We start from the raw sequence: 25,246 nt of genomic DNA, 5'->3' as shown, positions 1-25,246 counted from the left end.
ACAGACATTCCATCTGTCACAAAAATTAAATCAAAATGGATCATAGACCTAAATAAATGCAAATGCAAAACTATAAAACTCTTAGAACATAACATAGGAAAAAGTGTAAGAGGACCTTGGGTGTGATAATGCCTTTCTGGATATGAACCAAGCACAGTCTATGACAGAAATAATTGGTAAGCTGGATTTCATTAAAATTAAAAAGTTCTGTGAAAGATAATATCTAGAGAATTGGAAGACTTGTCAGAACGGGAGATAACCAAAGTATACAAAGAACTCTCCCACAGAGTGGGACATTATCCAAAATATACAAAGAACTCTAAAAACGCATCAATAAGAAAACAACCTTCTTTAAAAATGGGCCAAAGACTTAACAGACTCCTCACCAAAGAAAATATACAGATGGCAAATAAACATATATAAAAATATTTCCCATCATGTATTATCAAGAAAATGCAAATTAAAACAATGTGATACCACTACACACCTGTCAAAACCAACACCTGGATTACTGGCAACCCTAAATACAGGCTAGAATGTGGAGCAACAGAAATTCACATATTACTGGTACGAATGCAAAATGGCACAGCCATTTTGGAAGATAGTTTAAGCAGTTCTTAAAACTAAATAAACACTTCCATACTACCCACCATTTGTGTTCCTTGGTATTTACTCAAAGGAGTTGAAAACTTAAGTATACATAAAACCTGCGCATGGATGATTTTATAACAACTTTATTCACAATTGGCAAAAACATTAAAGGAATCAAAATGTCTTTTAGTAGGTGAGTGGGTAAATACTGTGATACATCCATACAATGGAATATTTTCCAGCATTGAAACAAAATGAGCTATGGATGGGGGAATCTTAAATGCATATTACTAAGTAAAAGAAGCCAATCCAAGAAGGCTACATACTGTATGATTCCAGCTATGACATTCTTGAGAGGAAAAAACTATTGAGACAATGAAAAGATCAGTGGTTGCCAGGGGTTTGGGTGGGGGCAATGTATAGGCAGAGCACAGGATTTTTTTAGGGTAGTGAAAACATATGATGGATGCATGTCATTGTACGTTTGTCCAAAACTACTGAATGTACATCAAAAGTGAATTCTTAGGTAGACTGGATTTTTTGGGTAATGATGTGTCAATGTAGGTTCATCTTCATAATATATTACTCTAGTGGGTGATGTTGGTAATGGGGGAGGCTATGCATGTGTGGGGAGTATGGATGGGGTTTATGGGAAATCTGTTCTTTCAATTTTGTTTTAATTTTATTGGGGAACAGCCATGGTCATTGGTTATACATTGCTTTCATGCTACAATGGCATAGTTGACTTTTTTTTTCTTTTAAGGAGGGCACTGCTCACAGTGGTTCATGCTGGGATTGAACCAGCAACCTTGGTGTTATCAGCTCCACACTCTAACCAACTGAGCTAACCAGTCACCCCCCGCCTTTCAGTTTTACTGTAAGCCTAAAACTGAGCTAAGAAGAGGAAAAAAACTAGGAAACACACTTGTTGATTATAACCCAGCAATGTACATATCATTTGGTTCTTAAACTTTAGCATGCATCAGAAGCATCTGGAGGGCTAAAACTCTGGATCCTATCCTTAGTTTAGGTCTGGGGTAGATCTGAGAACATGGATTGCTCACAAGTTTCCAGGTCTAATGCCAGTCTAGGTAGGGGCCAACCATACTTTAAGAATTTCAAAGTGTTCGGTTCTATTCATCGTGTTCTTATAAAATTATACCATGCTGAATCTTCCGTACCTTGATGAGTAATAAGACATGATGCATATGTAGTATTAATGTGGCTTGATACTACATTTTAATTTTTCTCATGCATGTATTTCTCTGAGCCTTTGATGAGTAGAAAGCTTGTAAAACAATTAGGGAGATGATTTATGAATATTTGTTTACCATTTTGATATTTATAATACAACTTATTAATTATGAGTTTAGTAAACATACTAGCATTAAGTTTGTGGTTAACTTGGATTGTTTTGGACTTTCTGAAATGCTTTGATAAATTATCTTTTGTACATTTTTTCATTTTGATGGTTGCATTCACCTTTGTACTTTTAGTTTAAATCAGCTAGCATTGATTTAGCTGTTTTAAGTATTAATAATCATATGTAAAAAGAACCTAGGCAAAACAGTTGAATTAATCTACTCGTATGTTTTTATAAATACACACATTTTAAAAATAGCTAAAACAACACTGGCTTGTTTGAACAGCTGTGCAGTTCTGAAAATATACGAATTTATGATTCAGTCTCTTTATATTGGCAGAAAAAAATCTTATTACACAGATTTTGCTTTGCTTTCAATGTTCTAGCCACTGAAGTATATACCTAATACATTTTAATGATAATGATGAAGATGAGTTTCCCAACTCACTGTTGTGAAGTTCTCATTTTCCTAAGACCTTCACAGAATGTTTGTGAGAAAGTCCAGCTTGCTGTGGCGTTAGGGTGTTTATAAAAAATTCATGTAGTTCTCCAAAGTTTTTGATTATGGAACCAAGTCAGTTTTCCTATATATTGTCTCTTGGACTTAGGTGAAAGGAAGAAAGGAAACTGTTGGCTTTGTGGAAGAGGGAGTGAAATTCATACTGAAGTTTTTATTGTAGAGATTAAAATTTTAGCTGTTCCCACTAGTGAAACACCTGACATTTTTGTTTTTCAGTGATTATTTGGAAAGTTACAGGTAAGTGACAGATTTTCAGATCAGTATTTTAAAATCAAAGATGTCTTATGTTAATTTGTTTTTGTTTTTATAGAGAGGATCTGACGAACTACTCTCAGGTAGTGTTCTCAGTAGTCCAAATTCTAATATGAGCAGCATGGTGGTTACAGGTAAGTGTTAACAGTCTGTCATTCTTTGCCATTTTATGGGACAGCATGTTAAAAAACTGGGTTGTTGGAAAAGTCATGATGCATTTTTGCAACAAAAAGCGTAGAAAAATATGTCATGACTTTTCCTACAACCCAATATAATTTAACCTCTTTTACCAGAATAAGAATAGCCTTTATTTTTAAATGCTTTCTGTTGAAGCATTTTATGTTGTAGCTGCTTGCTTGTGGGTCGTGAAGAAATTCACAAAGCAGGTAGAAATAGAGAAGGAAGATATATTAAAGTAAAAGAAAGGGTCAGCTGGAAACTACTGCAAACTATTGTGTCCAGTCTTTGGTCTCAAGTTTATGTTTTCTAGCCGGGATGTAAATCACTTTGGCCCTTTTCTATTGAGTTTGGCTTTGTTCCTTGAGGTAGGGAGAAGGTACAGTTAAGCTGGTTATCATAACCTTTGCATGTGTTATGTAGGTTTAAGTTGGAGCTAGGAGTGGATCCTGTACAGATGCAAAGCCTCTCCCAAGTCACAAGGCCAGCACTGGGCTGAAGTAAATATTAATAGAAACATTGAAATTGTATGCATAGTAAATGTACAGCAAGCCGAGTCATTAAGGCCTGGCGGAAAGGAAGCTGAGAAAGAAAAGCTTTCAGAAAGTTACAAGCTAAATTACACTTTAAAATCAAATTATATCGGAGATCCAAATCTCAAAATAGAAGATACATAGTGCCACCATTACAACCCCGACTTCACATTTTAGGGGAAATTTAATTACTAGAGTATATTATGTCAAGTGAAAAAACCTGAAGATGGTGACTTTTGTGGGCAAGTAACTAAGTCTGATTGCTTTTTTTAAATCACAAAAATAAAACCTTTTTTTCATCTCACCTTTTTTGTACTTTGGATTTTAGTTTTTGTTTGTATGTCATAAAACATTTTTAATTCTCTATTTCTTAAACCCTAAAGCCCAAGCTGTAAATAAAAACCAAAAGATTCAACTACATAATTGTCTTTATTGTATGCTTTCAACCCTTTTTCTTTGCTGTAACGATATTTTGAGTTGATTTCCTTTATGTTATCTACTTGGAAATTTAAGGTGATTTATTTAATTTTCATAGTTACTTTTTTTCTTAAATTTTATACATCTGAAATAATATTGTTGGTTGTAATGTTTGTAAACAAATATAGACTGTTTTTAGACCTTAATTTATGGCTGATGGACCAAAATTTGAATTTGATGATGGTAATTGAATGAGTTTGCCTTATAACCCTACATTTTATACTTTTAATCTAATAACCAAAGTTCTCTTTTTCTAAAATCTTTACTAAATTATTTGCTTGAGGAAGTAAATGTATTGAGCAATAAAAGGATTGTCAGAGACTGGAAGCATATTAATTTCCTTCAGGTAGCCATTGTTTGTGTATGTAGGCATACCTCGTTTTATTGCACATTGCTTTATTGGCTTCACAGATATTGCAAATGTTTTTTAAATAAATTGAAAGCAAGACCCTCCACCAGCAAAAAGATTATGATTCACTTTACTGTGATACTTACCTTATTATGATACTTGCTTTATTGTGTTGGTCTCTGACTAAACCCACATTATTTCTGAGGTAAGCCTGTGCATAATACCTCACTGCACACATACACATCCCTGACAGTACAATTAAGTAAAAATTATAATGAAGTACTTACCAAATACGGTCATAATGATGTAAAGATGAATTTGTACATGCAGATAACTTTTTTTGTCCACACAGTATAACTCTTCCAAGTGTACATAGATATTCACCATGATAAACCATATATGAGGACATAAAGTAATTCTCAATAAATTTCAAATAATCGAAGACTCATACAGTTTCTGATCATAGTGAGATTTAATAGGAATTAAAAAGTCAGAAATCTAGGAAATTACCAGATATTTAGAAAGTGAACAACACAGCTCTGAACAACACATGACTCAAGGTATAAAGGCATATTTCTGACTGAATGAAAATGAAAAGTACGTATCAAAGTTTGTCAGATGCAGCCCAGGAAATGCATAGGGGAAAAAATAGGTCTGTACCTATATTAGGTAGCTACCTATATTAGATAATACTTGTATTAGAAAAAGAAAGGTTTAAAATCTTACCGAGAAAAGAAAGAAAACATAAATTACCAACATTAGGAATGAAAGGGGAGATATCACTACAGTGTAATAGGAAAATAAGGCAATGTTATAAACAATGATAATGCCAATAAAGTCAACAAATGAGATGAAATAGACAAATTTCTTTACAAATCTAATTTACCAAAACTGACATAAGCTGTTATTCCATAATAGATATAGATTAGCTCTGTATTGAATATAAAAATTGAATTTTTAATAAAACAACATTTCCAGAAAGATTACTCTAGGCATAGGTGGTTTCACTGTTGAATTTTGTGAAACTTCAAAGTAAGAAGTAATTGCCATCTTCAGTGTACTCTTTTTGGAAATAGAGGAGGGGGTACTCCCTAATTTATTTTATGAAGCTACTATAACTGATAATGCCTAACACATAAGAAATCAAGATTTTAGACTAATGTTTTTCATTAACATAAACACAGACATCCTTAACAAATGTTAGCAAATTACATCCAGGAGTATCAAAAAGATAACACATGATGATTAATTGAGGCTTACCCCAGGATTGTGTAAGGGTGAAAGTTAGAAAGTGAACTCTATATTATTTATCACAATAATAGAGTAAAGGAGGAAAAACAAACCCATCATGTTAATAGAAGCAAAAAAAGCATTTAAGAAAAATACAGCATCCTTTCATGTTGAAAATCAGAAAACTATTCAAGAGACAGGAAGTTGCACAAGGTAGGTAAGGAGCATGTTCTAAGAGTCAACTACAAATTTCATTTTAATGGTAAAACACTGAATGTTTTCTTATTAAATTAATAACGAATGAAGTAAGGATGTCTGTTTTCATAATTTTCCAGCTTTTTTGCTAATACAGTTAAGTCTCCGATTTACGAATGAGTTCCGTTCCAAGAGAACGTTCGTAAGTTGGATTCGTTCGTAAGCCCAACAAAGTGAATCTTATACACCTTTGACACAAATATACAATGTAAAGCCAATGGTTGAACCATTTATGTTACAAGAACAAGCGATATCTACCATCTTTTCGCCTTGGTTCAATCTCTCAATTATATTCACTTTTGTTTCCATGGTTATTGCTTTGCGCTTCCTAGCAGTCCCCTCCACATCACTCTTTTTCCTCTTGCTTCCGGACATCCTGGGCTCTGATTGAGCACTGTACTACTGTACACTATTGCACTGTACAGTAAGCACACAGCACAACTGTGACAATGTCTGGCAGACACATGAGCTACTTCTGCGATTTGTTTGCATCTACAAATGTTCGTAATGCGAGGTCCGTTCGTATCTGCGAAGGTTCGCAACTCGAATGTTTGTAAGTTGGGGACTTACTGTATTAAGACAAGTAAAATAAATAAAAAGCATAAAGATTGGAAAGGAAGAAGTAAAATTGATTTATAGACAACCAACATGACTTAATTTTATTTTTAGTTTTTCAATTACAATTGACAGTCAATATTATATTACATTTAGGTGTGCAACATAGTGCTTAGACACTTATTTGTAACTTACGCAGTCAACCCCTGATCAGTCTTGCACCCACCTGACACCATATATAGTTATCGCAATATTATTGACTATATTCCCTAAGCTGTACTCTACATCCCGGTGACTATTTTTATTTTAACTGACAATTTATACTTCTTAACCCCTACATTTTTTTCACCTAGCTCCCCAACCTACCTCCCATCAGGCAACCAGTTTGTTCTCCGTATCTATGAGTATGTTTCTGTTTTGTTAATTTTGTCTTAGATTCCAGGTATAAAAGAAATTATATGGTATTGTTCTCTGTATTACTTATTTCACTTAGCATAATACCCTCTAGGTCCATCTATGTTGTCAAAAATAGCAAGATTTCATTTTTATTTTATGGCTGAGTAACATTCCATTGTATATATGTGCCATATCTTTATCCATTTGTCTTTTGATTGGAACACATAATCTGTTTATATTGAAAGTAATGATTGACAGGTAGTTATTTGGTCATTTGATTGTTTCCTGATTGTTTTTGTAGTTTTTCCCTGTTCTTCCTTATTTTCTTGCTGTCTTCTCTTATATGTTGTGATGGCTTTCTGTAGTGTTGTATTTAGATCTTTTTCTCATTTCTTATATATCTATCATAGATTTTTTATTTGTGGTTACCGTGTGCTTCATATATACCGGACAGTGTTTATGGCAGTGTATTTTAAGTTGATAATCACCTAAGTTTGAACACATTATAAAATCACTACCATTTTTACTCAACACCTCTTTTTGTCATTTTTTACTTTTTTGTGCATGTATCCCTTAATTTACTGTTGTAATTACACATGATCTCTCTACTTTTGCCTTTTAACCTTTGTACTAGTTTTAGTGTTGGTTCGATCCACTGCTTTTACTATTTGTTTGCCTTTGTCAGTGAGAATTAGCTTTCTTTGCGATATTTTCTTATTCGTATTTTTGGTATTTTTTCTTTTTTTAAAGATTTTTTTTGGGGAATTTGGGGAAGGGGAACATTGTGTTTTACTAGGACCCATCAGCTCCAAATCAAGTTGTTGTCCTTCAGTCTTAGTTGTGGAGGGCGCAGGCTCAGCTCCAAGTCCAGTCACCGCTTTCAGTCCAGTTGCTGGGGGGAGGGGGTGGCCGGCTGCAACCCACCATCTTATGCAGTAGTCAAACCAGCAACCTTGTTGTTAAGAGCACGCACTCTAACCAACTGTGCCACTCAGCCATCCCTGATATTTTTTGTTAAATAAGTTCCTTTAACATTTCTTGTAATACCAATTTGGTGTTGACGAACTCCTTCAGCTTTGTCTTGGCTGAGAACAGTCAACAGGATTTTTAAAATAGAAAACCCCAAGGAATCTACAAAATGTTTGCTAGAACTAATAAGTAAATTTAGAACAGAGGATACAAGTTCAATATACAAACATGAAATTTGTCCTGATATTATTAGCAAATTATTGGAAAATGATAAAATGGCAAGTCCTCTTTAAAAAACATCAGAAAGACAAAATATCCAGGAGTAAATTTAACAAAAAATGTGCAAGTTATCTACACCAACAACTACAAGAAACAGGTAAGAGAAATTAAAGACCTAAATAAATAGGTAAACCATGTTCATGAATAGAAGCCTCAATATATTAAGATGATTTTCCCCCAAATTGGGATGGAATTGAATCTGTAAATCATTCAAGCCAAACAGGCTTTTAATTTGAAAAGAATGGGATCTTCTTCAATTAATGAGTTGAAATTGATGAAGTGATTCTAAAATTTATGTGGAAATAAAAAAGGACCTAGAATAACTAAAACTAATTTGAAAAAGGTGCCTTGGTCGTTCAGTGGGGAAAGAGAAGTCTTTTCAACAAATGGTGCCAGAACAGTTGAATACTGAACAGAAAAAATTAAATCTTCATACTATACAAAAAATTGAGCTGAATTATATACCAAAACCTAAAAATTAAATATAAAGTTTTTCAGAAAAAAAATCATAGAATATGTTCTCAACTTTGGAGTAAATTAACACATTGTGGGCCGGTGAGACAGATTTGCATCTATACATTACAGCTGTGCAAGACGGATAACGCAAATCTGTGTTTTTAACACGTGCTTAGTTTCAACGCACTATACATTTAACTACGCAATACATGGAGCCTTTCTCCTAATGGTCCTGCTGACGAATGTTTATAGAAACGTGAGTTAATGGTGTGTGATAAATATAGAGAACAAACAGCTCTGTATTGTCCTCTGTTGCTCTGCTCTGCATTTAGTTAGCATTCAGATTTCAATCACTTTACACCCATGATGGAGAGACATAGTTTTTATGGAAAAAAATATCTTACAGAGATGAAATTTCAGTGGAATTGTTAGCGGACACATTATCTGATGTTCCTGACAACGCTGATTGTGACAGTGAAAATGACAGTGACTCTTCTATTATTGGAAATAGGCAAAACAAAATTATGCATCCTTTACCGAGTTACAGTGACAGTGAACAAAGCGCAAACGAAAGTGGCAATGATGATGACACAGTAGATTCGGTGGTTTCAACATGGGTAAAAACAGATAAAACACCAAATTTAGGGCCATTTACCGGAAACTCAGGGGTGAAACAAATTCCCTCTGACCTGATGAAAGTATCGCAAGTAACAGGACTCTTTCTTGGAGACAGATTCTTTGATATGTTGTGTGAGGAAACGAATCTATATTGCTTACAAAATCAGGAAAAGTATGTTACTGGTTCTAAGGGGTTGAAATGGTCAGATGTCACTGTAGCAGAAATGAAAAAATTTCAAACTTATTCTAATGGGGCAAGTCAGGAAAGATAAACTAAAGGATTATTGGTCTACGGATCCATTTTTAGATACTCCTATTTTCAGGAAACTTATGAGCCATAGTAGATTTGAACAAATTTGGTGGTGGTTTACATTTCAACAACAATGTATTTCTGCAACAATCAATGAACAGGCTTTTCAAAATTCAACCCTTACTGGATTTTTTTCTTTGAAAGGTTTCAGACTATTTATAAGCCAAATCAACAACTTGCCTTTGATGAAACAATGATTTCTTGGAGGGGTAAGCTTTGTATACAAACAAATAACCTGGAGAAACTTACAAAGTATGGCTTACTTGTTCATATGGTCACTGAAAGCACATCAGGCTATATCTTGAATTTAGAAATCTATGCTATGAAGGAAAAAAATTACAGGAAACTATTTTCACACTTTTGGAACTTTGATCAAAATTACCATGTCTGCCAAGACAACTATTATAATCATGCGACAATTGCTGAAACTCTCAAGATAAGTTAGAGTATGTGGAACGATCAGAGTGAACATGGGTCTTCCTCCAGAAATGAAAAATGAATCACAGTCTCTGAAACATGGCAAAACCAGATTTAGGAAAAAAGGTGAAATTCTTCAGTCCTGGAGAAATACTCGTGTTGTCAACATGATTTCCACAAATCACAATTCAACAATGGTTGATGTTCCACGGAGAAATGAAGAAGTAAAGAAAAAAAACTATTTGTATTTTTCAGTATAATATGTTCATGAAGGGTGTTGATAGGGCAGATCAGTACTTGTCTTATTATTTTCTCTTGAGAAAAACGGAAGTGGCCAAAGAAAGTTGCGTTTTGGCTTATAAATTGTGCACTTTTCAATTCTTCGAATCTATAAAAAACTAAACCCTACATCAAAAATGAGAGACAGATTTTCTGCTACAAGTGGCAAAAGACTGGACTACAGATAAGGTGGAGGCAGACAGACACATCACGCCCAGGAACATCAACCCAAACCCCTCGTGCTTTATGAGGACCCTCCCTGGGAGACTTTCTGGTGATTATGCACAAACATCTGGTAGACAAAATTGTTGGAAGTGAAGGGGGTAAAAGAAAATATCCTGCTAGGAGGTGCCATGTTTGTGCTGCCCACAACAAAAGAAGTGAAACTCGATACATCTGCAAGTTCTGCTTAGTGCCACTCCACAATGGGGAATGTTTCCAGAGGTATCACACCCTCAAGCACTACTAGAGTCTTTGGTGAGTATTTCCTGAAAATTTCAGTTCACAAAAATAGAGAATTTGTTATAAATTTTTAAAGAAACACAGTATAAAAGTTAATTTAAATGGTTTAAACCCCGGGAACATGCATTTAAACAATTTAAATGCCCCGTCCTCAATGTGTTAAGATATCTTTTGAGAAGACATAGAAAAAGACTAACCGTAAAGTAACAATTTTATAAACTAGAGTCCATCCAAATGAAAAACTTCTCAAAAGACATTATTAAGACCATAAAAAAGTAATCAGAGGCTGAGAGAAAATTCTAATATTCACATACGAGGTCTGACAATTAAGTTCATGAACTTGCCACCGTGCACTTAACTGGCAGCACTGTACAAACAGTTTGGTAATGTTTCATAACCTTGGTATACCCGTGTCTCACAGCTGTGTTCGTGTCATGGCGGTCATTGTTTTGTGTGTGCTGTCGTGAGAATGTCTGAGCTTGAATTAGAGCAACGAACAAACATTAAATTTCTTGTTCAACTTGGCAAGAGTGGAAGTGAAATCAGGGACATGTTAGTCCAAGTTTATGGGGATCATGCCATGAAGAAAACAGCAGTGTACAAGTGGATTAAATGTTTTTCTGAGGGGAGAGAATGTGTCACTGATGAAAGGTCAGGGCGGCCAGTAACAAGCAGAACTGATGAAAACCTTGCAAAAATTTGTGGATTTGTGCATCAGAATCGTTGCTAACCTATTTTGATATCAGAGGGATTATTCATTATGAATTTGTACCAGCTGGACAAACAGTTAACCAAGTTTACTATTTGGAAGTGCTGAAAAGGCTACGTGAAAAAGTTAGATGACCTGAACTTTTCAACAACAATTCATGGCTCTTGCATCATGACAATGCACCAGCTCACATGACACTGTCTGTGAGGAAATTTTTAGCCAGTAAACGAATAACTGTAGGAACACCCTCCCTACTCACCTGATCTGGCCTCCAATGACTTCTTTGTTTATTTGAAGATAAAGGCAATATTGAAAGGAAGACATTTTGATGACCTTCAGGACCTCAAGCGTAATTTGATGACACCTCTGATGGCCATTCCAGAGAAGAGTTCCAAAATTGCTTTGAAGGGTGGACTAGGTGCTGGCGTCGGTACGTAGCTTCCCATAGCTTCACCACTTTGAAGGTTACCATTGTGATATTCAGCAGTGAGGTATGTAGCACTTTTTCTAGGATGAGTTCACAAGCTTAACTGTCAGATCTTGTATCAATACATACTGGTAATGTCTGAGAAAGGCTTTTATCTAGAGCAGGTAAAGAATTCATTCAACATCAGTAAATACAAGCAGCCTAATTAAAATAAGAATAAATCTACCCTATAACTCAGTTCTGCTATGTCTAGGTTTTAATCTAGTGAAAATAAAAGCACTACAAGACTTGTCACAAGTGTATAAGAATTTTTATTCATAATGGTCCCAAACGGGAAATAACCGAATTATCTATCAACATTAAATTGGATCAATACAAGGCTTTCTGGTGAAGGTGTCTGGAATAAGTAAATGCCGAGCTTGCCTCCTCTCACAACCATGTCAAAATTACAACTAAACTACAGAACAGCCGTCACTGAGAACCACCTGAAGTCTAGCTGAGCAGAAGTTGTACAATTAAGGACAAACAGAAGAAGCCATTTTGAGACGGGTAGGAGGGGTGAAGACAAGGAACAGACTGGTCCCACACCCACGTGTCGCAGTTAAAAAATCAGGAGTGATATCTCAGCTGCAGAGGTCCCCTCTAAGGAGCAAGGCATCCCAGCACCACACCAGGCTCCACAGCCCAGGGTTCCAGTGCCAGGGAGAGAAGTCCCCACAACTTCTGGCTGTGAAAACCAGCGGAATTGGCTGAGTGAGACAGAGGGTGGCTGACGTCCCAAGCGTACTTCTTAAAAGGCCTCTGCATGACATGCTGACAGACTTACCTGCTCTGAGCTCCAGCGCTGGGGCAGCAGCCTGAAAGATTCCAGGGACGTACTGAACTGTCTGGCTGCAGGGTGAGAGCAGGTGGGGCATCTTTCTCCAGACAGAAGTGCTGGCAGAAGCCTTTTTGTTCCTTTGTTGAACCCACTGTGCAGACAGAGGCAGGTGCCACATCTGAGTCTCCATCATCATGGCTAACACAGCTCGCCCCCACCCTGAGAATCCTCCCCGCCCTACTTGCTGGCCCACCCAAGCTGTTTCCAGTGGCGTTTCAATACAAATAGCTTGTCTTGGCTTATGCTGTAGACTTTTTTTACAGTCTCTCAAAGGTTCACAAACTCCAGATAAATAGCGTCTGTCTTCAGCATGCCCTGTACCTCTTGCTGAGGAGCCCCAAGTTCCGCAGTAGCAGTAGTGGCAACTGGCTTCATTTCACAGTTTAGTCTCCCCGATACCTCCAAGCCCAGCACAAGAGTCAGCCACCTGCAGATCACTTGGTAACTTATACCAGGTGGCCTCGGGAAGGGCATAGGCAGTGGTGGACCTTGGCCTGCAGCAGAGTCCTTCAAAAAAGACTCCAGACCAGTTGCCAGCTTCAGACGACAACAGAGCAATAGCCATCTTCATAAACGACGCATCCCAAGAGGCAGACTCGGCAAACACCAGAGCCCTGCTAAAGTGAAGGCTGCTCCATAGGGTTAATCTCTACACAACAGCTCCTCCACTGTAGTCATAGTCCTCAACCAATCAGCCTCATGGTTATTAATCCTTTCCATTGGTGTACAAACAGCAACCACGGCTGAACTAAAAGAGGAGAGCAGAGAGAACCTACACAAAAGGCACACCTGGAGCACCCAGCTTAGGTCACCAAGGAGGTTGCATCACTGGGCCCAACGGGATACCTGCTGTAAGGCTCCTTCACCAAGATGGGAGTACATAGCAGATCTACCTAATACATGGACACAAACATAGGGAGGCAGCCAAAATGAGGAGACAAACATGTCCCAAATGAAAAATCAGAACAAAGCTCCAGAAAAAAAACTAAATGAAATGGAGACAAGCAATCTACCAAGTGCACAGTTCAAAACACTGGTTATAAGGATGCTGCTCAATGATCTCAGGGTGAACTTCAACAAAGAACTAGGAAACATAAATATGCAGATAGGAAATGTAAAGAAGAATCAGTCAAATGAATACAATAACAAAAAACAGAATCAACAATAGATTAGATGAAGTAGAGGATCAAATCACCAATTTGGACAACAACACCCAATCAGAACAGCAAAAAGAAAAATCCAAAAAAATGAGGATAGTTTAAGGAGTCTGGGACAACATCAAACGTACTGACTACATCATAGGAATACCAGAGGAAAAGAGAGAGAACAAGATATTGAATACCTATTTGAAGAAATAATGATGGAAAACTTCCCTAACCGGGCAAGGCAAATAGATACACAAGCCTCTGAAATACAGAGTCCTAAACAAGATGAACCCAAAGAGGCGCACACCAAGATACATCATAATTAAAATGCAAAAGGTTGACGACAAAGAATCTTAAAAGCAGCAAGAGAAATGCAACTAGTTACCTATAGGGGAGCTCTCATGAAACTGTAAGCTTATTTCTCAACAGAAACTTTGCAGGCCAGAAGGGATTGGCATGAAATATTCAAAATCTTGAAAAGCAAGGACCTACAATCAAGATTATTTTACCCAGCAAAACTATCATTTAGAATCGAAGGATAGATAAAGAGCCTCCTAGACAAGAAAAGGCTAAAGGAGTTCATCAGCACCAAACTGGTATTATAAGAAATGTTAAATGGACTTCTTGAAGAAAAAGAAAAGATTAAAAATATGAACAGTAAAATGTCAATACATATTTATCAACAATTAAATGTAAATGAATTAAATGCTCCAATAAACAACATACGGTGACTGAAGGGATAAGAAAACAAAACCCATACATATGCTGCCTAGAAGAGACTCACTTCAGATGAAAAGACGCACACAGAATGAAAGTAAAAAAAGATTTAATGAAATAAAAGCTTGGGTAGCAATACATATATCAGACAAAGTAGACTTTAAAACAAAAGCTAACGAGATAAAGAAGGATTTAGTAATTCCACTTCTGGGTATTTATCCGAAGAAACTCTAGAATAGTACTTCTAAGGGACATGTGCATCCACATGTTCATTGCAGCATTATTTATAATATCCACGATATGGAAGCAACCTGAGTGTACATTAGTAGATGAGTGGATAAAGTAGTGGTACATATACACAATGGAATATTACTCAGACATATAAAAAGAATGAAATCTTGCCATCTGCAAGAACATGGGTGAAACTAGAGGGTATCCTGCTGAAGGAAATAAGTCAGACAAAGACAAATGCTGTATGATTTTACTTATATGTGGAATCTAAAGAACAAAATAAATGAGCAAACAAAATAGAAACAAACTCATGGACAAAGAACATTTTTTAGGTTGCCAGATGGAAGGGGGATTGGGCGGTGGGTGAAAAGGGGGAAGGGACAAGAAGTACTAATTGGTAGTTACATAATAGCCATGGTGATGTAAAGTATAGCATAAGGAACATGGTCAATATTGTAATTACTGTGCATGGTGTCAGATGGGTACAAGATTTATTGTGGTGATTGCTTTGAACTTATATAAATGTCTAATCACTACGTTGTACACCTGAAACTAATATAATATTGTATATCAACTATAATAGAAAAATAAAAACATTAAGTTAATGAAAAATAAAATGGATCAATCAATCATTTGTGGTATACTCTTACAGTGTATTACTTACTCATAACAAAGGAATGACCTATTAATGCAACAACATAAGTAAGTATTAATGAACATCATCTGAAGCAAAGCAGCCAGACACAAAAGAGTACATAGTGTGTGGTTTCATTTATCTAAAGAGCAAATAAATAAATTTTAGTATAGAAACCAAAACAGTGGTTGCTTGTGGGTGTTGGAGATTAACAGGAAGGAAATACTGGGTTGTCGGAAAAGTCATGACGTATTTTGTCTGTTTTTCAAAGGTCATTTATTTATATAAAGAACAAAGATCAATCAATGATATATTGCCTGTTTTGTTCGATAACCTTTTGCCACCTTTCAGTGAGCTTCATAATTCCTCCTTCATAGAGGGATCTGTCTTTATTTGTGAAAAACTGAACAAGGTGATTTATAGCCTCCTCCGAATTGAACCTTACACCACGCAAAGAGTTTTGAAGAGCGAGACAAGTGAAAGTCTGACGGCGCAAAGTCAGGCGAGTATGGTGCATGTGAGAACATCCTATCCAAGCTCCAATAATTTTTGACCGGTGATCAGACTTGTGTGTGGTATCACGTTGTTGCGATGTAACACAACTCTTTTACAGTTAATGAATTCTGGACGTTCCTGGATGATGGATTCGTTCAAACTGTCTAATTGACGACAGTACACATTCAAACTGATTGTTTCATTCCTTGGCAGGAGCTCGAAAAACATGACACCTTTAAAATCCCACCACACTGAGAGCATAACCTTCCTCTGATGAATGTCTGCTTTCGATGTCGTTTGAGGTGAATCATCACGTCAGGACTAAGACTGTTTGTGCACCACATTGTAAACAATCCACTTCTCATCACCAGTTATCAGTTGCTTCAAAAAAGGATCGTTTTCCTCACGTTTAAGGAGCATATTGCAGATGTTTATACGCGCCGTCAAATGAACTACTTTGAGTTCATGTGGAACCCAAATATCGAGCTTGCTTACGTATCCGAGCTTCTTCAGGTGGTCGTGAACATTTGAATGATGGATGATCAGTGTTTCTGCAGTCTCTTGTGTCGCGTAACATGGGTTTGACTCTATGAATGCCTTTATTTTGTCATCAACCTTGGTGGTCCTCCCTGACTGAGGAGCATCATTGAGATCAAAATCACCAGCACAGAATTCCATGAACCATCGTTGGCACTGATGTTCTTGTAGAGCATTGTCACCGTAAACTTTATGCAACTTTTCACAAGCTCGCTGTGTGTTCTTCCCTTTATGGAAGTAAAACAGTAAACTATGGCAAAAATGCAGTTTGGTCTTCCATTTTCAACTTGTAAAATCTCCAAAACTCAACCAATCGCTCAGGTTTTTTTTTTAGAATGAAGCTAGAACTGTCAGCTGTCAAATGACATAGCATAATATAAATGCAAATGACTCAAGTACTTCCAAAAGTGAACTAGTGCCATCTGTTGCAAACATGTGTCACGACTTTTCCAACAACCCAATACAAGGGGATTTCCTGGGGTGATGGATGTGTTCTATATCAACTGATGAAATTGTAAAAGAAATCCAAAATTTGTTTGACAAAGGATGCTACTGCTAGGAACCATCACCTTTTCATAGTTGTCTTGCTGTACTGTAAAATATGCAAAGGGGAGTGGCTCAGGTGAGTCCTCATAGGTTATGGTCTGGATATAGCATTTGATACACTAAGGAGCTTGGATTTTACCAGATTTCCATTTTATAAAGATCTTTGTTCCATGTGTATTTTGTAGGGAGTGGAGGGGAGTTACTACTCTATATAGGGAGGACAGTTAAAAAACTTCATAATAACCTAGTCATTGATGTCTTGAATTTTAGGGCCTCAGAAGTAGAATATGGAGGAAATGATGTATCAAGAAATTATAACATTTTTAGTTATTTGGAACTAGACTGGTTTGGGAGAAACAAGTATTAAGAGTTCTGTTAGAATCGCTGAGTTGATGGATGATAGTCCCATTAACAAAGGAAAAATGGAGAAAAGATTTCTTTTTGCTGAAAAGAGAATAATATGTTACTGTATTTTTAAAAGTATGTTTAGGAATGATATTTAATGTACTTTATGACTAAAGAATGAATCCATTCTCTTTATAGTGATGGAATAAAATTCCTTAAAGCTTTGTTTTAACGTAAGTTTACATGCATTCCATTTATTTTACCTTTATGCACAGAAGAAACATTTAGTTTCAAGATTATTTTTTTTCCGTAACAGAAAGGTTAGAGTCCGTATATGTTCAAACAGACCCCAATTTGAATACTGTTGCTTATAATACTATAAAAGACCTTTAAAAACAAGTGATTATACTTGCCTGGAAAAATATACCATTGCTGTCAAGATGTTTCAAAAAGAGACTTTTACAGATATAATTACAAAAACACTTTTATGCTTAGTAGATATGAACAGGATTTCATTCTTCTATTTTAACTTTACCCAAAATGTTCCTTCTGATTGACTTTACTAAAGAATTCTGTTTCCAGCAGCATCTATCTAAACAGCCTTTCCCTGTCCAGAAGTTTTTCTCTACACCTATTGGGTTTTTTTTTTTTAATTAGTTTCAGGTGTACAACACAGAGCAGTAGTTATACACCTATTTTTTATGTCAAAGAAAAAAAAAGTGAGAAAGTTTAATGTTATAAGAAACTTTGTCTTGGGTAAATATCTAGTAAGTCAGTGCATTAAGACTTTTTTTGTAATAAACTTCTTTAGAAATAAGTGAAACATTTCAAAATACAGGATTTTGAGTCATTTCTTTAGAGCCGTGGAAAGGGAATAGTCTTTTAAGTTAAGTATACATATTTGTACCTGTACTACATATTGTTATTTCATAATAGGATTTATTATTGCTAAAAGTGTGACTTTCGCCTTATTTGTGAAAGAATTGGCATGATTCCATAAATTCTGATACATGTATTCAGAACTCTTTGAGGTTTTCATTTTGATTTTCACATGCAGACAGTTTTGATGTGATGTATTTTCATTTTTTATAATAGTTTGAGAGTATTCCAGCACATTGTTTTACGTTTTAATGTTTATGGGAATTCTAACATCTTACATATATGAGGAAATGAGCCTTCCTCTAATTTAGTCTAGCTTTCTATATTTTTTTAGCTCATGCATTAGGTATTTATGACAACTAGGCTATACAACTCCTTGGAAATGCAGAGAGCTACAGCCAGATTTTATAATAAACTTAGTAAACGTTTTGTGTGGTGTCTGTTGGAGTTAACTAAACAGCTAGCAGAATAACAGAAGTACTGTCTGTCTGTCTATGCAATTGCATTTCTGGTCAACACTTTGGAATTTGTTTTCCCACATAGGAATGCAAAGAGCACGAGCATTCATTTTTTTTAGCTCCGATTCTTTCTATTTATTTATTTATTTATTTGTGAAGCCAGCTCCTATAACACTGTGTGTTACCCTGGTGTTTAAAATGGCTTGGGGGCCGGCCGAGTGGCGCGATGGTTAAGAACTGGCTTGGGATGTCAGAGGGCCCCGGTTCGGATACTGCCCTACACACACACAAAAAAAAAGAAAAATGGCTTGGAATGAAACTTTTTGCCTCGCACTATTATATTTAATAAAGGAAGTTACCAATGCTTTTATAGATACTACTTGATTCTGAAAGACTTGAAGACTGAGAATTACATTTTTTTAAATAGTCAGCTTTCGCTGGACAAAGTATAAAGTTTTGAAATGTACTTCAGGTTGGTATACAGTTGAAAGGATAGAATTAAAATATTGGTGAATGAGTGGGACTAAAATAATAGATTTACAAATTAAATGAGAACGTGATTTTTGAAATCCAGCTACTGGAGTAAACTTAACATGAGCAAGTAAATGTCGGAAAGACCTTGGGACCAAAACAGCTTGGGGAACTCCAACCATTTTTGAGGTTGAATGAAGAAGCATTTTTCAAAGCAGGTATCAGATGAGTCAGAAGGAAGACAACTTGAGATGATTTGTTGGGGTTCTGTGAGGATAGAGAGACTTGATAATGGTGAGAGGCCTCACAGTTCTTCAGCCCTGGACGGGATTTAACAAATTACCCAGGATCTTGGTGAGACCCATTTTCTGTGAAAACTACAGGTTACAGCTGGTAGAGAGCAAAGATCAGTCAAGGAGGAAAGAGATGGATTGGGACTGATCAAAGGTGAAGATATTCACTTTAAAATTGAGTTTGCAAGAGAAGTATTCAAATAGAAACAGTGTTTATGTTTGATAATTTGTTTTGAATTTGAGTGGAGTATCCTCCCTAAGCAGAAGGCTTTAAGAACGCTAAATAATATATGTAAAATGGTATAATTAAAGATTTCTACAATATATGTACAACTTATATGCATAAGCAAAAGCATTACCACATTTGTTGTTGCATAAATTCTTAAAAATGATAATTTTTGGTTTTACATACCCAAACCAAACGTTTCTGCATTTACCTGAGGACTAGAAGGGAAAAAATCATGGAAAAAATTCCAAATTATTGTACTTCGTCTTCTGAAGAACCATAGATCTGTATGTAACCCAGAGACACCCAATCTTCCTTTTCTGATGGGGAATAAATGGCCTATATACTTGATAAGCCGAGAGTCATACATTTTCTTCTGCCCTCCTTTCCAGGGCTGGGGTCTTTTCATATATGAAAGGAGGCTTAGTTGTGCGATTCAAAAAGTCATTTTCCAATTTCACATTCTCGTAGTATCATTCTTTCACATGAAGATTTTCATAATATTTAGCACTAAAATATGAAAATGTAGTAGCCACACTCTCTGAAGCTATTAACTAACTGAGGGAGTATCAGGTAGCATGAAGACAGTGTAAATTTTGTTAGTTACTTGGTCTTTGGAAGAAAAGGACAGCTATTCTCTTGGCCACCACATGAGGTCGGACAATTAAGTTCGTGAACTCAACCTAGAAAAAGTGCTACATACCTCGTTGCTGAATATCACTATAGTCACGTTCGAAGTACTCCCCTTGGGAAGCTATGCATCAATGCCAGTGCCTAGTCCACCCTTCAAAGCAGTTTTGGAAACCTTTTTCTGGCATGGCCATCAGAGCTATCGTATTACCCTTGGGGTCCTGAATGTCATCAAAATGCCTTCCTTTCAATATTTCCTTTATCTTCGGGTAAAAAAAGAAGTCATTGGGGGCCAGATCAGGTGAGTAGAAGGGTGTTCCAATACAGTTATTTGTTTACTGGCTAAAAACTCCCCCACAGACAGTGCCACGTGAGCTGGTGCATTGTCATTGTGCAAGAGCCATGAATTGTTGGCGAAAGTTCAGGTTGTCCAACTTTTTCATGCAACCTTTTCAGCACTTCCGAATAGTAAAGTTGGTTAATCGTTTGTCCAGTTGGTACAAATTCATAATGAATAATCTCTCTGATATCAAAAAAGGTTAGCAACATTGTTGCAACAAGTTCATGAACTTAATTGTCAGAACTGGTGTATAATGTGAAAGTTGCCTTGGGGATCCTCCTACTGCAGTGGGTTAACAGCACAGGCTGTGGAGTCATACTCTGAGTTTTAATCCTTTTTCTACCATTTCCTGTCTTTACTGCTAGTTAACTTGAATGTTAAATATAGATGTATTACGGAATTGTACACTTGCAACCTGTGTAACTTTACTAACAGTTGTCACTGCAATAAACTTCAGTTTAAAAAAATTTTTGATGTAAAGGAAAAGTACCATCTTATTTATATTTCTTTAAAAAAAAAACCCTAGGTTATTTATCTTCTTTGCAAAAATATCACACTTTCCTGTATTATTCAGCTGTTTTACTTCTGCTCACCATCCACTGTCTAGGAATTAATTATTCAACACAAATCTAAAACAAACTGTTCTCTTAACCTATTGTTTAGGTAACCTTTTGCCTTTGGGGGATCATATTCTACAAATCATTTGAAAAGGGAAGGTTATTTTTCCCCCTTGTATGTACAGTGTTAATATCTTCATTGTATTTATGTTGTCCTTTTCCTAGAAGTAAAAGGACAGACTAAATTAAGAAAAACTTAAATTTGCTCTTTTTTGAGTTTCCTGATACCATAACCTCTAACTTCCTGAGGCTTTAGGTTGGATTGTGAAGTTGCTATTCAAACAAATGAATAAACAAGAACACAAACTATCAGGATTCTATACTCATACTGCTTTGCCAAGAAAAGTCTTACGTAAGAAGAACATGCATTGGTATGCCAATTATGTTTTAAGGTATATATGTGTATGTACATATACATATATATAGGTTCCCTGCTTAACTTACTAATATTTTTTTCAGTTAACAGAACCAGTGATGATTTTGTTAAATAAGATGTCACAAAATAGAAAAATTTAGCCTCTTATAAATTCGAGTGCCTGTGCGCACGCAAATCTTAATTATGAAAGGATTTGTGGAGAGCATCCTGTGGTTTTTCATATTTCTGGAGTAGTGAGAGTTTGCTAGCAAGACTTTTATGGTAGTATATTCAGAAGCCAAAGTACTCCTCTTCATAAACTTGAGGGAAATTCTTAGCGTAAAATATGTTTTAAGTATAGTTTGACAAGTAAATTATCAAGTGAGTTCACACATTATGTCTTAGAGATACCTTCTCTGATCACACCATACTCTTCCAGTCCTCTGCTAAGTCACTTTTAATCACATCACTGTTTTACTGTCTTCACAGCACTTAATCACTGTAGAAATTATCTGGTTCATGTATTAGTTAGCCTGCCTCTCCTACTAGACTAAAAGAGCATCAGAGATCTTACTGGTCTTTCTTGTTCAGTGCTGCACTCCAGAGCCCAAAACAGTGCCAGACACATTCCTAATACTCCATAACTGTTTAAATTATCAATGTGTGAATGAATTTTGATAGAGATCAAGGTGATCTTAGATTTATAGATATTGTTGGGTATCTATTAGATTGTCGGAAAAGTCATGATGTATTTTTTCTGTTTTTCGTTGCAAAAATGTGTCACAACTTTTCCGACAACCCAATATATTATCATAGATACCCAATGTGTGTGTATATATATATATATATATATATATATATATATATATATATATTATAGGTAGTGTTGAATGTTTTGGGGAATACCATAAAGTACCTAAAATTATATGCAAAATAGAGTATACATGTATATTTCTCATGGTAAGGATCCTTCCTTTTTAATTAAGAGTCTTAGAAATATCCTTGAGACCTTAGAAGATAAAAAACCACCAATATGGATAGTGGATAGACTGCAAGTTCTGCAAACAGTTTTACATAAAACATGTAATAAAACCTATTTTATTATATCTTTAGTAAGATTCTTTTGGTGAAGTTTTTCAATAAAGGCAGGTAACTAATTTGTTGATTTAACTATTATTTTTTTTTAAAGCTCAGTGTAACAGAATAAGACAATCAAGTCTATGAGTGGTTTCTAGTATATAGATATTGATAACAAGAAAATATTTAGGTAGGTTAGATAATATTAAATTGGGAGAGGCACATTGTAGGTAAGCATAATATGGATTGACCATATAATCATTTTTACAGCATTACCTTGTTTGATACCACTTTTGAGTATGATTTTCCCAAACTGAACAATTTATAATTTCTCAGGTAAAATTATAATCTCCCTAATTTTTGGTAAGTCAGACTTCTCACATTTTTAAAAATTTCTGTTAGTCTATAATCAAAGATAAATTGCAAGATAAATAGGCTCTTTAGCAATTGGACAATTTCTTTATGAAATTGCATTTTAATGTTTCTGCTTTACATATAATACTCTTTACATATACTGCTTAGAAACATTTACCCAGTGGTAATTTTAATTAATTGATAATTTCATATTTAATAATCATTGATGGATAGGATTTTCTCTTTTCCTCTGAAACCTTAGTTTTTTAATTTCTGGAATTATTCAAGTGTAATTTAGCTGTGTTTTAAATTTGTTTTTGCAGACACTGTGCTTTTTAATGCAGATAAGTAAAATTAATATAATAAAGACTATTTTTTAATGTCTTCCAGCTAATGGTAATGACAGTAAAAAATTTAAAGGAGAAGATAAAATGGATGGTGCTCCTTCTCGTGTACTTCATATTCGAAAATTGCCTGGGGAAGTGACAGAAACTGAAGTTATTGCTTTAGGCTTACCTTTCGGAAAGGTGACCAACATCCTTATGCTGAAAGGAAAAAATCAGGTATGCTTCTTCAGGACTTACAAAATGTTAAGCCCTAAACTAATCTGCAGGTATGAATTGGCTTCTAATAAAAGGGTAGAATGTAGCTCTTTTCTAAAACAATATAACAGATGTCTTATTCTGACTTCCTGGTAGTTATGTGTGGGAAACTAAAATAAATGCCTCACTGTAGTTTTCAAATTTTGCCTATTGAATTTACTTTAGGATTCCAACTGAACAATTGTTGTAATGAGACTGTGGAAAATACAAATGAAGTACTATATTTCTTTTATTGTGGGTCTGATCTTTGTAATATTCGTAATCAGTAGAGGCAATAGTAGCATCTCATGCTTTAAGAGTATTCCATCGAAATATTTATCTGATAACATTAAAAGAAAATAATCATTAATCTGAGATATTCTTCATTCAGTAGCAGTAAGACCCAGGGATATTAAAAATCAAATTTTGTTTTAAGATGTCTAATGCCATTTGGAAGAATTTGACATTCTCTTAAATATAGTTAATGTTAATAATAATCTGACATTAACTTTTAATAGTGAAATTATATTTCTATTAAATTATACTACTTTAAAAATGACTGAGATCTCATATTGTCTAGGTTAAAAGTGGTAAAATTCTGATGCTAGAAAGTGTTTAGATTTATTATAATTTTCCCTGGTTTTTGTTGGGTGAAATACATTTGTGGTGTATGGAAAATCAGAGGTAGAAGGCAGAAGCACCATGTACTGAGCTGTCTTCTTAGGTTAGCTTTAATTGTATACCTAACATTCAGTAAAGGATTTCAATACTTATTAGAGCATCTAAATGTAACTTGAAAGATTATATTCTAGATACTGATTTTTCTTATTAGCTGAATAGATTTTACAGGTATTAAAGGTTATTTGAATTTAATTCATAGTATTAAAATTTTTGCTATTTAAATTTTCAGGCATTTTTGGAACTAGCAACAGAAGAAGCAGCTATTACTATGGTTAATTACTATTCTGCTGTGACACCTCATCTTCGTAACCAACCAATTTATATCCAGTACTCCAATCACAAAGAACTAAAAACAGATAATACATTAAATCAAGTGAGTATGAGTAGGTACATAGCTGATGTGGCCTAGAACATATTAAAAGCCTCATAAATATATTAACAGAAAATACAATTTTTAACCATTTCAATATGTTTCTATGGACATTTCCTTATTTTTAAGACATTTTGTTGCAGTACGTCCTTAACCATGTTAATATTATGTTAACTTACAAAAATTATGTGTGGGCTCTTCATTTCATACTTTAAATTAGTACTGGATGAATTAAATACTATTTTTTCAGTCAGATGTTCTTTTTTTATTGCAAGTTAAAATTTTTGTATAGTAACTGTTTATGAGGTAGGAGTTATCAATATAAACTATTTATACAACTCTGCTGCTTGGACTTTAAGGTGTGAAGTTCAATGCCTTTGGTTGGTTATTTGACTTTTTATAAGTCTTAATTTCTTATGGAAAAATTTCTATGTAAGATGTGTTAATAATTCTCCAGCGGGGGGTGGCGGGGGATGTAAGAATTGAGAATAAATGAATATTGATCTTTTAAAAATGCAGTGTAAAAGATATTATTTGATTATATGCAGTAAGTGATCTAAAAACTATATCTCTTTTAATATAGGTTTGTTTTTCTTTGTTTTTATTAATTTATTTTTTATTATGAAATACACATTTTTTAGAATTAGTTTCAGCTGTACAACACAGTGCAATAGTTATATTTTTTACCCCTCGAAGTGACAACCCCCCTCCCCCAATCCGCCGCCCCATTTCCCCCCAATATCATACATATCTATTACAA

At 35.1% G+C, this 25,246-nt stretch overlaps 1 protein-coding gene across 4 annotated transcripts in view; it reads left to right on the top strand.

The window, feature by feature from the left end:
• Nucleotides 1–25,246, top strand: part of PTBP2 (polypyrimidine tract binding protein 2) — an 81,470-nt gene that overhangs the window by 21,639 nt on the left and 34,585 nt on the right. For all 4 annotated transcript variants that reach the window (XM_019648863.1, XM_019648862.1, XM_019648861.1 and 1 more), the window contains exons 3-5: nucleotides 2,785–2,860; nucleotides 23,245–23,417; nucleotides 24,346–24,489. In XM_019648863.1, coding sequence (XP_019504408.1) covers nucleotides 2,785–2,860; nucleotides 23,245–23,417; nucleotides 24,346–24,489 — 393 coding nt within the window. The remainder of the gene's footprint in view (nucleotides 1–2,784; nucleotides 2,861–23,244; nucleotides 23,418–24,345; nucleotides 24,490–25,246) is intronic.

The sequence above is a fragment of the Hipposideros armiger genome, unplaced genomic scaffold, assembly GCF_001890085.2.
Source record: "Hipposideros armiger isolate ML-2016 unplaced genomic scaffold, ASM189008v1 scaffold_127, whole genome shotgun sequence".
NCBI lineage: Eukaryota > Metazoa > Chordata > Mammalia > Chiroptera > Hipposideridae > Hipposideros > Hipposideros armiger.
Note: the sequence above shows the minus strand (reverse complement) of the source record. Positions and strands in the feature narration are given on the sequence as shown.